Here is a 13429-nt window from a genome sequence, read left to right on the forward strand (position 1 = left end):
CAACAGACTTGTCAGCCACACTGAGGTGAGGAAAATTCTGCAGGAGAAACCTCAGGGATCCTGCACCCCCTGCTCAGGTTTAGCAGATGGCTTATAAAAAAAGTGTTCCTTAGCAGCTAATGAATCCAGCAACAGTAATAGCAGAAAAAGGGCAAAAACATAAATGGTGGGAGTTACTAGGAAGACAGGAGGACAAAGAGAACAGAAGTGTAAGCTGAGGGAATAAGGGAGGAAAACCAAAAAATGAAAGCTGACAGACTAATATAGCCCATAAAGATCTGGAAAGTAATTACGCCTCTGAGTCAGAATCAATAAGGTTAATAAAATTCCCTCCTCTGTCCTCACTGGAATTGATAAAGACATGGAAAAACTGCAGAAAAGTACTTTTCACTGAAACTAGTGCCCAAGGTTTCCTGTTTTTCTACTAGGGGGAACATCGAGCTGGGCTGCTACTTTAACACTTTCCTCTAATAACATGGTTTATGGAACAGCAGTGACTGTCAAGTTTTCTGTAAAAGAAAGGCATTGCAACAAGATCAGACCAAGCATAACCCTTACACTATACTGGATATAGCCAGTGAGCCAAACTAGACCATGACAAACAAAAGATAATCAAATTGCAAACCTAAGGGTCAGAAGGCATGTTTATCTTCATTTTTGCCCACCAGAAGTAATTAAACTGAGTTCATTTTGGCATGCTAGAGACATATGCATGAATTCCAAGCACAAGAGACATAAGAGCTCTATTTGTTGATTACTACAAATTCACAAAAGGGGAGGGGCATCCAATTTCAGACTCAGAGGCCCAGAAGCAGACAGGGGGAACTAGTGGAAACAAGAACCAGTGTTTGTACAACATCTCCTGATGATCATGAGGGATATAACATCACTACACCCATTTAAAAAGCTCAACAGCCTCCACACATAATCAAATTACAGGGCACACAGATTAATTTCAGCTGTAGAAATAAAAGAAGCACAGGCAGTATTCCTCCCTGGAAACAGGAAGAATATGTGCTCACAAAGTACTGCTATTACCTGCCCAAACCATCACAGATTTGGAGAAAGCTGGGGCGGTACCATTGAAATTTAAAATGTGAGGTAAATAAGAATTAGTCAAATATTGAATGTGCTAAAAAGGCAAGTTTATATCAATTATATGCCTCTCAGAGAGAATGAGAACTCCCCAGGTATGCCTCCCAAGTTCAGTGAAGGAGACAGTTTCAACTACAGGTTTTCAGCTGTGTCTTGTACACTTGGATTTGTTCTGTGTGAATAGGAATCAATAAATGGCACTTGAGAATAATCTGCCAGTACATGATCACCAAAGCAACAGAAGACGTTGAGACATCACAGCAGTGAATATCTGAGATGGAAATTCACAAGGGTTGTCAAAAGCCTTTGCAAACCTTGTCCATCAGTTACTGGCCCAGTGCTTTAATGCAATTAACAGGTGAGAATTCCCAAGCAGACACTTCAGTGCATCGATGTGAGCCTCCAATTCAGATTCTACTTAAGTCTTTATAGATCTAACAGAGTTCGTGATTACTTCTTCTAAAGAGTTGGCCAATGCAAGGTTTGAACTTTCACTTAGTGCCTCTGGAGTCACCAACCTGCTGACAGATGAGCACAGTAAATTCACAGAACCTGAACTGCCGCAGCCCAGCTCTAAAGTTTATCATGGATTATGGATCCCCTCCTCCTCCTCCTCCTGCACAGCAACACAGTTTGCTCCTTGAACTGTTGCCCCTCCCAGTTTATAAACTTCACATGCTAGAAGAGAGAATGGCCAGGGAAGGACCTGCCACAGGCCCCAGGATCCTGGCTCAGGAGACACTGCAGCTCTGCCCCACCAAAAAACACGAGCTGGAGGTGCCCTGAAGGAATCTCTTACCTAACACACAAAAGCAGCCAAGCCCCAGAACCACCCCAGGCTACCAACCATGCCTGTCCTTGCCACAGCTACCTCACAGTGAGTTCTGACTACATTAGCACTACCTATTACCACCTTTCATCATCTCTGAGTTTATCATTTCAGGAATCATTTAACTCTTGGTTCTGAAAATGTAAGTACATGCAAAAGTCAGCTTGTGAAAGATTTTCACAGCTCAGGTTCAAAAGATTAAGAATTCCACACAGAGCCTGAGCTCCTTGTCCATCATGTGTCATGAATACCCTTGTACCTCTGAAAATCCTTTAGAGCTGATGGAAGTGTTCAATTTGCAGGGAAAGAAAACGGTGTTGCTAAGGAACTGCAAAGGAAAAAAAGGCCAGAGTGTGGTAGTCTGAAATGAAATTATTTAAATTAATTGGCCATTGATATGTTGGGTATTTGGCATTTTATCAGCAATTCAGCAGGCTTTGTTTTAAACTTGGGCTGAAAGAACAGTCAGAACATGATTGTACACTTAATTTAGGGATTAGCTCCATTCTCTCTTCTCACACAACAGACCCAGTTGTGTAAAACAGTAAAACAGTGGATTTCAGACAAAATTTTAAAAGCAAACCACATGAATATCAGTTTGAACTAAAGCTATGCCTACTGTTATTGAGACTCCTTTCCTTTTAAATGAAGACAAAGGGTAAGGATTCTCTCCAAATTTATTCTCACTGGTAGACCAACAGATGTACTTTTCCAGCAAGTACTGGCTTTCACACTTTGCTCATTTTGGCAGAGATCTCAGCCATGCACAGAACCAAATGTATTTCATGGATTTTTGTTTTGCAACATTTTCACTTCAGGAAAATTGTTTGTAATCATTAAAGATTTCATTCAGTGGAAGATTTTTCAAGTTCTCAACTGAGAATTTCATTTCAATTGTTTCAAAGAGCATTCCCTTCTCTTTCTCCTATTTTTTGAGACAGATCTTTCCTGAGTGAAGGTTTTTTTTCCTCTTCTTTTACCTTTTTCCTTCACTTTACTGAAATAGAGAGAAATAAGACTGCAGAGACTACATGTCTGGTGTGTTAACTTACAAGATGTCAGGTAGCAAAGTGACAACCTCACCCTCCCCCTCTCTTGCTGAGATTTTGGGGTTTTATTGCTGAACACTGGCCGATGAGCAGGTTTTGCCACATGAATAAAAATAACAAAAATAACAAAATAACAACAGCCAGCAAATAACAATATCTAACAGCAATAAAACTTCATGCTTTTATGAAACAAACAAACAGCAGGTTTTCATGAGTGGTTTACAAGGAGCTGATTCACTGACCAAAATGAGGTGTGTGTGACCCACCCATCTCCTCCTCACCCACCACTGCCTCCTTGCATCCTTGCCAGTGCATTCCTAGATCTTCATTTGCTTGGCACCTAAAGGTTGAATTTATTGGTTTTGCAATGCCTAGTTGATCAAATAAAAGGTAAGACCTCTCCCTAAAAATTCCATTTGTTTTAACTTTCTTGTGATGGAGAATCACAAAACCCACTAGTTATGCTATAACTATATTCTTTTTTTTTCCTAGTAAATATCTATTTTTATTGGAGCATGAAAACTGCTGGATGAACACTATACAAGAAATGTTTCCATTAATACAATGAGCTTTACATACACAAGCTAAGTCCAACTTCCAGTCTATACAATTTTTGTCTGGTCTATTAAAAAAAAATTCAGACTCTCAAGCCTTTCCAAACACTGTTTTGGACAGTTATGGAGTAAAAACATTTGATATGCATTCCATGCTTTTTGAGAAACACGAGTACAGCAGGTGAGAATTGCAGTGAAAGACACACCAGTATGTGTGGCCATAAGAGATAACATTGTATTACCATAGTTCTTTCATCCCTTTTTGGGAATTGCAAAACTTGAAGCCTTCAGAGAAAATAACACAGGTGCTGCCTCACTCCCTGAATTCATGTCACATTTCACTTGTCACTCTTTTGTAACAGAAATTAAGGAAAATTTTAACAAAAAAACTTTTAAAAACAAAAAAAAAACCCTGCTACTGCAGATGAAAAACAAGAAAAAGGTAAAAGAGAAGTTGAAAGTAAAAAGTTGTCCAGCAGTGTGTTTTTTCTGAAATCTTAAGGCACCCTTCACATAAGTAGATGGCACTGCCACCCACAGCTCAGCCTCTTGTGCTCCCTCTTCTGTGCAGCAAATAATTGTAGTGCAGCAAGAGTGGTCCCTTTCCTCAAAATACTTCTTGTAATGTTGTTACAAAAAGGATTCTTTCCCTTGAACTGTTTTCCATTTGTACAAGTGTTTTCCTTCTGAAGACACTGTTTTTATATTGCTTTCCTGCTTTGCTTCCCCCTAAAAAGGCTCCAGAAAACCAGGGAAAAAACATATATGGGTTCAAGGAAGACCACACACCTCAGACACCACAAGATAATCAGCAGGTAGGGCTTCTGACCTACAAAGTCCTTTGCCAAAAAACTAAGAAATTCTGTGAGCCTGTCATCTTGAAGCAGACTGAGCAGTAATTAGTGTCTGACTAGATGATGGCTACTTCAGAACAGACTTTCTATGTACTAACAGCTTTTATTAACAGAAAAAACAACATACTCTAGTGTGTTCTCAAAGGTCATTAGTTACCTCAAGGGCAGGAGCTGCCATTTGAGACCTTGTTGTTTGCAAAAAGTATTATTTGCCTTACCTGCTCTACCCAACAGTGCCAACATAGCCAGCATTCATTGCTAACCTGTTTGCCTGCCCTGCAGGACCACTCACAGCTCAGTCTGGGAGCCCAAGGCCCAGAAGCAGAGAGACTGAAGAGATTCACTTACCTCCAGTGGTCTCATCTGTACTGGAAATAGAAATCAGGGAATTCAGGCAGGGGTGGGAGCTTGATAAAGAGAAAGAACTGTGGTGGTGTTTGCAGGGGTCCCAGGATGAGGGAAGAGATGAGAATCTTGACTCCATGTTTCAGAAGGCTGATTTATTATTTTATGATATATATTATATTAAAATAAAATGATATACTAAAACTATACTAAAATAATAGAAGAAAGGATTTCATCAGAAAGCTAAAAAGGAAAGGAATGGAATGATAATAAAATCTTGTGACTGACCAGAGAGTCCAAGACAGCTAGACTTTGATTGGCCATTAATTAAAAATGACCACATGGACCAATCAAAGATGCACCTGTTGCATTTCACAGCAGCAGACAATTATTGTTTTTCTTTTCCTTTGAGGCTTCTCAGGAGAAAAAATCCTGGCAAAAGGATTTGTCATAAAATATGTCTGTGACAAAGAACCCCTAAGCTTTGCACACAGAAAGTTTAGAGAAGGGAAAGGAAACAGACACTGGCCTTCTTTGAAGCTGAAGTCACTTACCTGCCAAGGCACCAGGACAGCACCCATGACACGCTGGTGGTGACACAGCTGCTGTCACAGGTGGCTCGTGGACAGGGGGGGGTGGGGGGACACAGCATGCTCACCGTGCACACAGAGGTCTGATCCCCAGTCTGCACTCTGTTCCGAGCCAGGAGCTGCTCCAGGAGGCCGGGGCAGTGCAGCAGCCAGGAGAAGGCCAGCAGCAGCTCCCGGCTGCCCGCGGAGCCGTCGGCCGGGAGCCGCTGGAGCTGGGGCCGCCCGTAGCCCTGGTACCACAGAGCCCACTTCACAAACCTCACCTGGGCACCTGGAAGAGAAAAACACCGCAGAGTGACACCCTGCAGCACTGCATTCACCCACCCAGCTCCACGCTGCTGCCTCCTCAGAGGGCAGCACTCTTACGCCAGCCTCAGGAAGGCAGTGGGGACTTGGTCTTTATCAAGGGTCATTGTAGCCTTGAGCTGGAGATAGAAATGAGATGGATGAGATGCTTGAGTTTTTGTGTAGAATGGCTGAATCTTTATTGTACATAGCTTACTTTTATATGGTATTAGAAGTACCCTGTTTGAATTCGATAGGTTAGCAAATTACTGAAAATCAGATGATTGGTTGGTAATGGCTAATGTCCATGTTGATCAAATTTTTTTCTTTCCAGATAGTTTATATTTTTTCTTCATGGACTCACAGGACAGACTTCTTATTTTTGTAGCTGCAAACTCTTTTCTCATAAGAATAGATTGTTATGTAAACTGATTTTTATTCTTTTTTTTTTTTTCTCATGGGAACTTAACAGGTTAGTTTAGCCAGAATAGTAAGGTTTAAACCATGTTTTATAAGGCTTTTCTTTTATAAGGTTTTATCTATATGATCTATATGCAACAATCAACAACTGGTGAAGGACAGGAGGGAAAGGATAAAAGCCTTCTTTATACTGCCCCATTCTGATTGCAGGAACTACTGGTCAGGGAAAAGAAGAAATTCAGAGTTGGGATCAAGACCAGTAATGGCCTCTTGGAAATTAACAAAGGCAACTAGCCATCCCCACTACAATGGGACTCCAATTCACCTATTCATTTTTTATGAGTCACCAAGCATGCTATGAATTAGTAAACACTCTGAACCACTCTACTCCTGAGCTAAACTGGAATTTAGAGATACGAGCTTCACAGCCTGCTGCAAATCTTTGAGTGCCAGAGAGCAGAGATAATGCAGCACAGCACATGGGCTATTAAATTCTCAGGAATGCTCTGATCCATATTCCTTCACACCAGCAAATGTTACCTGACAGCTACAAGACAGGCACTGCAGGGCTGTCAAATACTGCAGAAACATAGAGAAAGTTATTATTAAAAAAGGTTCTGCCCAATAAACCTTGGCTTTGTACTAAGTCAAAAACAGAATAAAGAACATAATTAGGAGGACAATGAAAACAACTCATAGTGGCTAAGAACCAACAGCTGTAAAAGGAAGACCTGCTCAGAAAGTTTCTGGAGTTCTCTGAGGGCTACAAGAAGCAAGTGATTTAGGAAGATTCAACCAATGCAAGACATTTAGACTTCCCATTGGGGTTCAGCTTGCACAAAGAAACCAAGGCACTGCAGTGGGGGGAGAGGAAGAGCCTTGGATCAATGACAAGTACCCAGCAGACAAGAACCAGAGGGCAGGAACAAACAGTGGTTTCACATGAGGGCTCTGTGCTAAACAGCTGCTGTTCAAACAACTCAAAATGACACTCAGACAACGTGACAGTGACAGAAAACTTGGTGCTGATGTGATATTAGTAGTAAAGAATGCAGGCAGATCATGAAGGACTGCAGAACCTTGAGCCCAAGCTTTAAAAAGACAGATAAACGTATTTTTAGAAAAAATGAAAAATTATGTGCACAAAGAAAGAAATGTTCCTAACTTTACTGACTTACAACATGAGACTGGACCTGGAGCTGCTCTGTGGGCTCAGCAACACCATCTCAGATGATAAGGTTTTTAATGATAGTATCACAATTGGTTCTGACAGGCATCCAAAGGCAAACTCAGTGTGAGAAACCTAGCAAGGACACTAAACAGAACACAAATACCCACCATGACCCTTATTTCTTCTCTCCCATTAAGGCTGCAGAAAATTTGGAAAGAAATTGAGAGAAAGGACAAGTACAACCACAAGAACAGAACAGCTGCATTGTAAGAAGATATGAAGTAGGCCAAGAAGAGCAAGAATGGATATGACAAACTCTTCAAAATCCTGAGTGCTGTGCAATTGGTGAAGAGTGGATGATTTGTTTGCACAACACTCAACACAAGAACTGTGAGCCAACAAAGTTAGCAAGCATGTGAGTCAAAACATGGTAAAAGAGATGCTCTTCACACACGCAGCAAAATTCTGAAATTGCTCACTGTGGGACTCTATGGACTCCTAAGAGTCACTCAGGCTCAAGGAGAAACTGGATTCACAGAACAGCAGTTCATGGAAACTTATGAAACACAAACATATCCTCTCTGGATTGCAAAGTCTGAGATGTAAACTGCTGGAGGCTGAAAGAGTATCCCCCCATGCCATGAAAGCATCCTTCTAGATTTGCTCTTTTCTTTTCCTTTGACAGCTGTCACAGCTGGGTGGAGCTAGAGGAATCTACAGTTTCATGCAGTTCAGGCATTCCTACAAAGACCTAAATCACTCCATTTGCTCTTTTCACAGACCCTGCCCTGTTTCATTCACATATGAATGAAACAAGCAGCTTCCCTTCTCCATGTCAGGGTGGCAGAAATGCCTATGGCTTGCTAAAAATCTTGCTGTAGATGTGCTTTCCAATCCCTCAAGCACAGGAGGAGCATGGAGATATTTCAGATTTTATTTTGATCACTCGTGAACATTCTTACAGGAGCAGGGTTTTCATGTCATCCTTTCCTTTTCTGTGTGCATTTGTCAAGAAAGGAACTGCCATAACAGATAAAGGCAGAAATCCTCCAAAAGGAAGGATGGTCAGTACATGCTTTCTGCCTTTTTCAAAGCAAATAAGCATCACATGCTGCCATCTGCAGTTCAAGGAGCTCCTTAACAAATCACGTCTCAAAGTGGAGGAAAGGAGAGCAGGTCAGGTGGTTTTTATTTTCTTTTATCACCATTTCCCTGCTCTGATGTATCACTCAGGTCAGATCCAGCAAGGCAATTCACCACCTGAATTTCGGTGTTCTTCTGGTCCTTTATCTCGCCCTCTTTCATGTCTCCCTCTGCAACATGCTGCCCTCACAGGAGAGGGTACAGCTGGTGTGCCAGGCAGGAACTGGGAGTGAGCAGTCAAGGCATGGATCTGGAAGTGGGGCTCAAGGAGCCTTCCTTTGACCTCAGAGAAATCCCTTAGTTTTCTCCATCTCCAGAGTGCTCAAGTTAAAATGCAAAAGTATAAATGGCAGTAAAGATTATGGGAGTACCCAGGACCAAGATGGATTCTTCCGTAATGCGTGACCAAGGGAGAGAAAAAACATCACTCAGATAGAAGAGACACACCAGACACCTCTCTGACATCTTCTTATGGCACTAGGACTGGGAAATTTATACTGAAAGACCTTCACAAGGCTCCCACCTAATCCCCTTCTCCACATAATATCCACAGATATTATTTATAAAACTATATTCAGCAAGCAAGACCAAGCTCAGGGTTCAGCTCACTTAAAACTGTACTCGAGCTGTGCTCTTCCACTGTGAGTCCTGACAAATATTTTCAGTGATTTACAAGATGATATTCAAACAATAGCTATGCACTAGCCTGGCAGGCTAAAATGGAAAGGAACTACAAACCAAGAAGAAGCACAGACACATTACTTCATGCACTCAGACAAGGAACACCTGCATAGGTAGTGGTATTATGGGAAACTACTGCTTCAGAAAAACATTTTCTGCTACATTTGTCAAACAAACAAAAAATCTATTGCAGCTCCAGACCTCTTTCCCATGCTATAAAAACTGAACAGCAATCTCAGAAAATAAATGTTTCCTCCAACTATCCAAATGCATATTGCACTGCTACCTGGTGTGGCTGTCAGGCTGTTAACCAAGTTCATCAGCCTCTGGGAAGAACAAGCAGCATGAAACCACTAATCATGATTTCATCAGCAAGGTTATGCCCAGAGTATTCACACAGCTTACTCTGACTCTCCACTGTCCAATGGCCCACTGCTGTGACATGTTTAAGGGGCTGAGTTTTACAGCAAGTTTACACCAAAGTTTACAGTTAAGTGTTTTTCACTGTGGGAATAAAAAATTCTTACAGAACCAGAAACCAGGAGGCAGCTGCAGAATTTTATAAACACTGACTGGTAAGCTTCAGTGGGATTCCTGAACTGGCCAAAGATCAGTGTTTCCTTTTGAAAAATAAAGGATACAAGATCACTGGTGAATGGCTTCTCTTTTCCAGAAAGCTGTTTCTATGCTCACAGTAAACCCTAGACCAAAGGAGTCTTCACAGCCTTCCTCTGGGATCTGGCAACTGCTGCCCTCCTTATTTTAACCCAGGTAATTAAGAGGTTGTACAAAAAGAGCAAAGAAAAGCAAAGCTTGATCTGTGGACTAAGGCACTAGACTTGGATTAGAGGAATCTGTTTCAATTCTCTCCTGTGTAACAGGATCCTACACAAACCTGAGAAAGTTATTTAGTGCCTATGCCCAAGGCTTATTTCATTTGCATTAAATACACAAGAGACCAGAGCTGGGGCAGAGAAGAAAAGCAGTAAAATATCGATTGTGTTCAGAGCAGACAATTCATTCACTTGCCAAGCAAAAGTAATTAGTGTCATTTGAAAAACAGTACAGCTCTCCAGCCTGAATTTCAGCTTTAATCACCAAGTTGTGACTAAAAAGGTTTCTCAGAAATCAGCTGAGCAGTTCTCAGCAGAACCACACATTGCTACCTCACAATATAGCACTGGAGGCTGTGTTTGCTGTCTCCAGAGCCAGGAACCTGCCACATGCACTTGGAATTCTGTCCCCAAATGCTACAGGCAATCACTATGGGAGCAGCCAGGATCCAGTAAGGTTGCACATGTGCAGGACCACATCCACAATGCTGTGGGAGACAGTCAATAAATAGACTTCCCATACACAGCAGACTGTGGATGAGTGGAAAAATAAAAACAGGCAAATGAAAAATAGCAGTCCTGCGAGTAACAGGACTTCCCGCTGAGCTACCAGCTAAACTATGCTGGTGGTTTTGCTCTGCATTCCACAATGCTGAACCTTTCTTAATTCCATTTACAGAGCCACCAGGCTCACAGCCAATCAGGGGCTCATAAAGGGCTGTTTAGGGTGTTTTGCTTTCACGGGCAAAAGTGAATATTAAATGGAGTTGGTATGAGGAGACCTTGATTCATCACAATACAATTCCCACACAATGAAAAGGCCCTAGATAGACATGTTTCAAGAGAGAAGGTGGGGGGGAGTAGTGGTACATTTAAGAAGTAAATAGTGTTCTGCTGTTTTGAGAAGCCAATCTGCATTCAGCTCCTCTCTGGAGAAGTGGCCTTGTCCTTAAAGACATTATTCACAGTCCTCCTAAAATAATCATACAAGTCCATTTCTTGTTTTGTCTAGAACTTCAATCCAAAACACTGCCTTCATGGTTCTCACAGTGCAATTCCTGGCTCTGACACAGGACTGGATAGAAAAGGACCAACAGAATCATGGTATGAATGGGAATGGGAAAAGAAGGAACCAAAGGAAAACACCAAATCTACTTCTCAGTCTTTGCAGATACTGAGAAGGCATAACATCATTGCAGAGATTTACCTGCAATAAAATGTCACAGGGATGCAAGAGCCTGTGGAACATTCCAGTTTCCAGGACAAAGCACATCAAAGAGCAGCAAACCTGCCTCACAGCACTTTTCCTCACCACTAAACCTGAGGTCTGGTAAGTTGGTGGCACAGGTGTGCAAAACAGAGCACTCACTACAGGGAGAAAGGAGCCAAAGGTGCTACAAAACCAGTCCCAGGACAGATGGAAACTGCAGTCAGCAGAATGATGTTATTTACCTATGGCATCAGACTCTGTCCACTTGCCCCCATGGATCTGCTTCAGAAGCACATACAGCAGTTTCCAGAAGTCCAGGCTCTGCAAAAGAGAGGGGTGGAAGGGGAGATCAGCAGGAAAAATATCTGCCATATTATTTAGTCTTAATTAGGCAATTAAGCCCATATCTGAACATCACACATGGAACAGCACATCTGCTGACCCAGCCAACACCATCTGATCAGGCAGGTTCATGTATGTCAATGTTCCTGTTCATGTATGCTCACATGTTCCTGCCTGATGAACAGAGAATCTATAGAAAGGAGCACCCAGAAAGAAAAGGGCTAATGCTGGCTGCACAGCAACACTCAGCACTCCTACAGTGAGACCCATGTGCGGAGCATTCCAAAATCTACTCTGATACAGTCACATATGGCACAGCTCAGCCGTAGTCAAACAGGCACCTGAACACACCGGTAAGATCTGACCACGACAGCGCCAAACTCACAAAGAGGCACAACAGAATGAGCTGGAATTGGGAATCGTTTCTTGGCCGCACAAGGACAGCATGCTGACAAACTCAAATAGTGATTCCTACGGCTGGAATGTCAGTCAACACTCGTAAAACCCTTAAAATAGCCGAGGAAGGGAGGTACCCTGTGTGCGAGCTGGAAGTCTCGGAGGCAAAGCAGCCAGACCCAAGCTGGGTACGGCAAAGAGCAGGAAAGCCCAGACGACACCGAGGAGGTGTCGCAGACCAGGGTGAAACACCAAGCCCCAAGTTACAACCACAGTGAGGCACAGCCCTTCCCAGAGCGGCGAGTTTGCTGAGATTCCCTAACACGTGTCAGCTGGGCGGACAGCGAACCGGGGCCACAGCGAACCGGGGTCACACCGAACCAGGGTCACACCGAGCCGGGGCCACACCGAGCCGGGGCCACACCGAGCCGGGGCCACACCGCGGCCCCTCACGCAGGGCCTGCCCAAGGCTCAGTGCCCGTGGCGCTGCCGTGCAGAGCCGAGCGTGTCCCCGGGCCCCGCCGCACTCGGGTGTCCCGCTGGTCCCCGCTGGTCCCCGCTGCCCTGTGCCCCGCAGGGTCTCCGGGCGGAGCGGCCGGCGCTCACCGCCTGCGGCCGGTCGAACCTGGCGCGGCGCAGGGTGTCGGGGGCGGGCCGGGCGCGGGGCGGCAGGGCCCGGCACAGCGCCCCGACGGCGGCGGGCAGCGCCGGGCCCCGCTGCCGCTGCTGCTCCCCGTGCTGCTCCCGCTGCCGCCCGCGCATCGCGCCGCTCCCGCCGCCCTCGGCCCCAGCGGGAGCGCCCTTCCGGCCCGCCCGCCCGCGGCAGCGCCCCCTGGCCGCGGGGAGGGGGCACTGCGGGCGCGCCAGCCCTGCCTCTCGCCCTGGATGTGTCTGCATCTCCTGCGTGTCCCTGCACCGCCCTGCATCTCCCTGCATGTGTCTGCATCTCCCTGCGTGTCCCTGCACCGCCCTGCATCTCCCTGCATGTGTCTGCATCTCCCTGCATCTCCCTGGATGTGTCTGCATCTCCCTGCGTGTCCCTGCACCGCCCTGCATCTCCCTGCATGTCCCTGCATGTCCCCGCACCGCCCTGCATCTCCCTGCATGTCGCTGCATCTCCCTGGATGTGTCTGCATCTCCCTGCATGTCCCTGCACCGCCCTGCGTGTCTCTGCATCGCCCTGGATGTCTCTGCATCTCCCTGCACTGCCCTGCATTTCCCTGGATGTGTCTGCATCTCCTTGGATCTCTCTGCATCATCCTCCATCTCCTTGGATGTCCCTGCATTGCCCTGGTCGTCCTTGCATTTCCCTGGATGTCTCTGCATGTCCCTGCATCACCCTGCATCTCTCTGCATCTCCCTGGATGTGTCTGCATCTCCCTGCACCACCCTGCATCTCCCCGGATGTCTCTGCACGTCCCTGGATATCCCCGCAGTTCCCGGACCGCCGGTGGTCCCGCCGCTCCCTCGGCCTGCGCGCATGGCTGGGGACACAGAACGCTCCCAGGCTGTGACCCACACGGGGTGTCACCCCCCCGAGCCATGGACGCGCCTCCTGCCCCGGCAGAAAACACCCGGGGAAGCCCTGCGAGCTCCCCCCATCCTTCCTGGTGGACAGAGCTGCTGCAAAAG

The 13429-nt window shown here is 45.2% G+C and overlaps 1 protein-coding gene across 1 annotated transcript in view; it reads right to left on the reverse strand.

Moving 5' to 3' along the window:
- Positions 1 to 12559, reverse strand: part of TEDC1 (tubulin epsilon and delta complex 1) — a 70976-nt gene extending 58417 nt beyond the window's left edge. The window contains exons 1-3 of the mRNA XM_036387379.1: positions 12404 to 12559; positions 11302 to 11380; positions 5385 to 5587 (exon numbers count right to left, since the gene is read on the reverse strand). Coding sequence (XP_036243272.1) covers positions 5385 to 5587; positions 11302 to 11380; positions 12404 to 12559 — 438 coding nt within the window. The remainder of the gene's footprint in view (positions 1 to 5384; positions 5588 to 11301; positions 11381 to 12403) is intronic.
- Between the last annotated feature and the right edge of the window lie 870 nt (positions 12560 to 13429).

Source organism: Molothrus ater, chromosome 9 (genome assembly GCF_012460135.2).
Source record: "Molothrus ater isolate BHLD 08-10-18 breed brown headed cowbird chromosome 9, BPBGC_Mater_1.1, whole genome shotgun sequence".
NCBI classification, from domain to species: Eukaryota; Metazoa; Chordata; class Aves; order Passeriformes; family Icteridae; genus Molothrus; species Molothrus ater.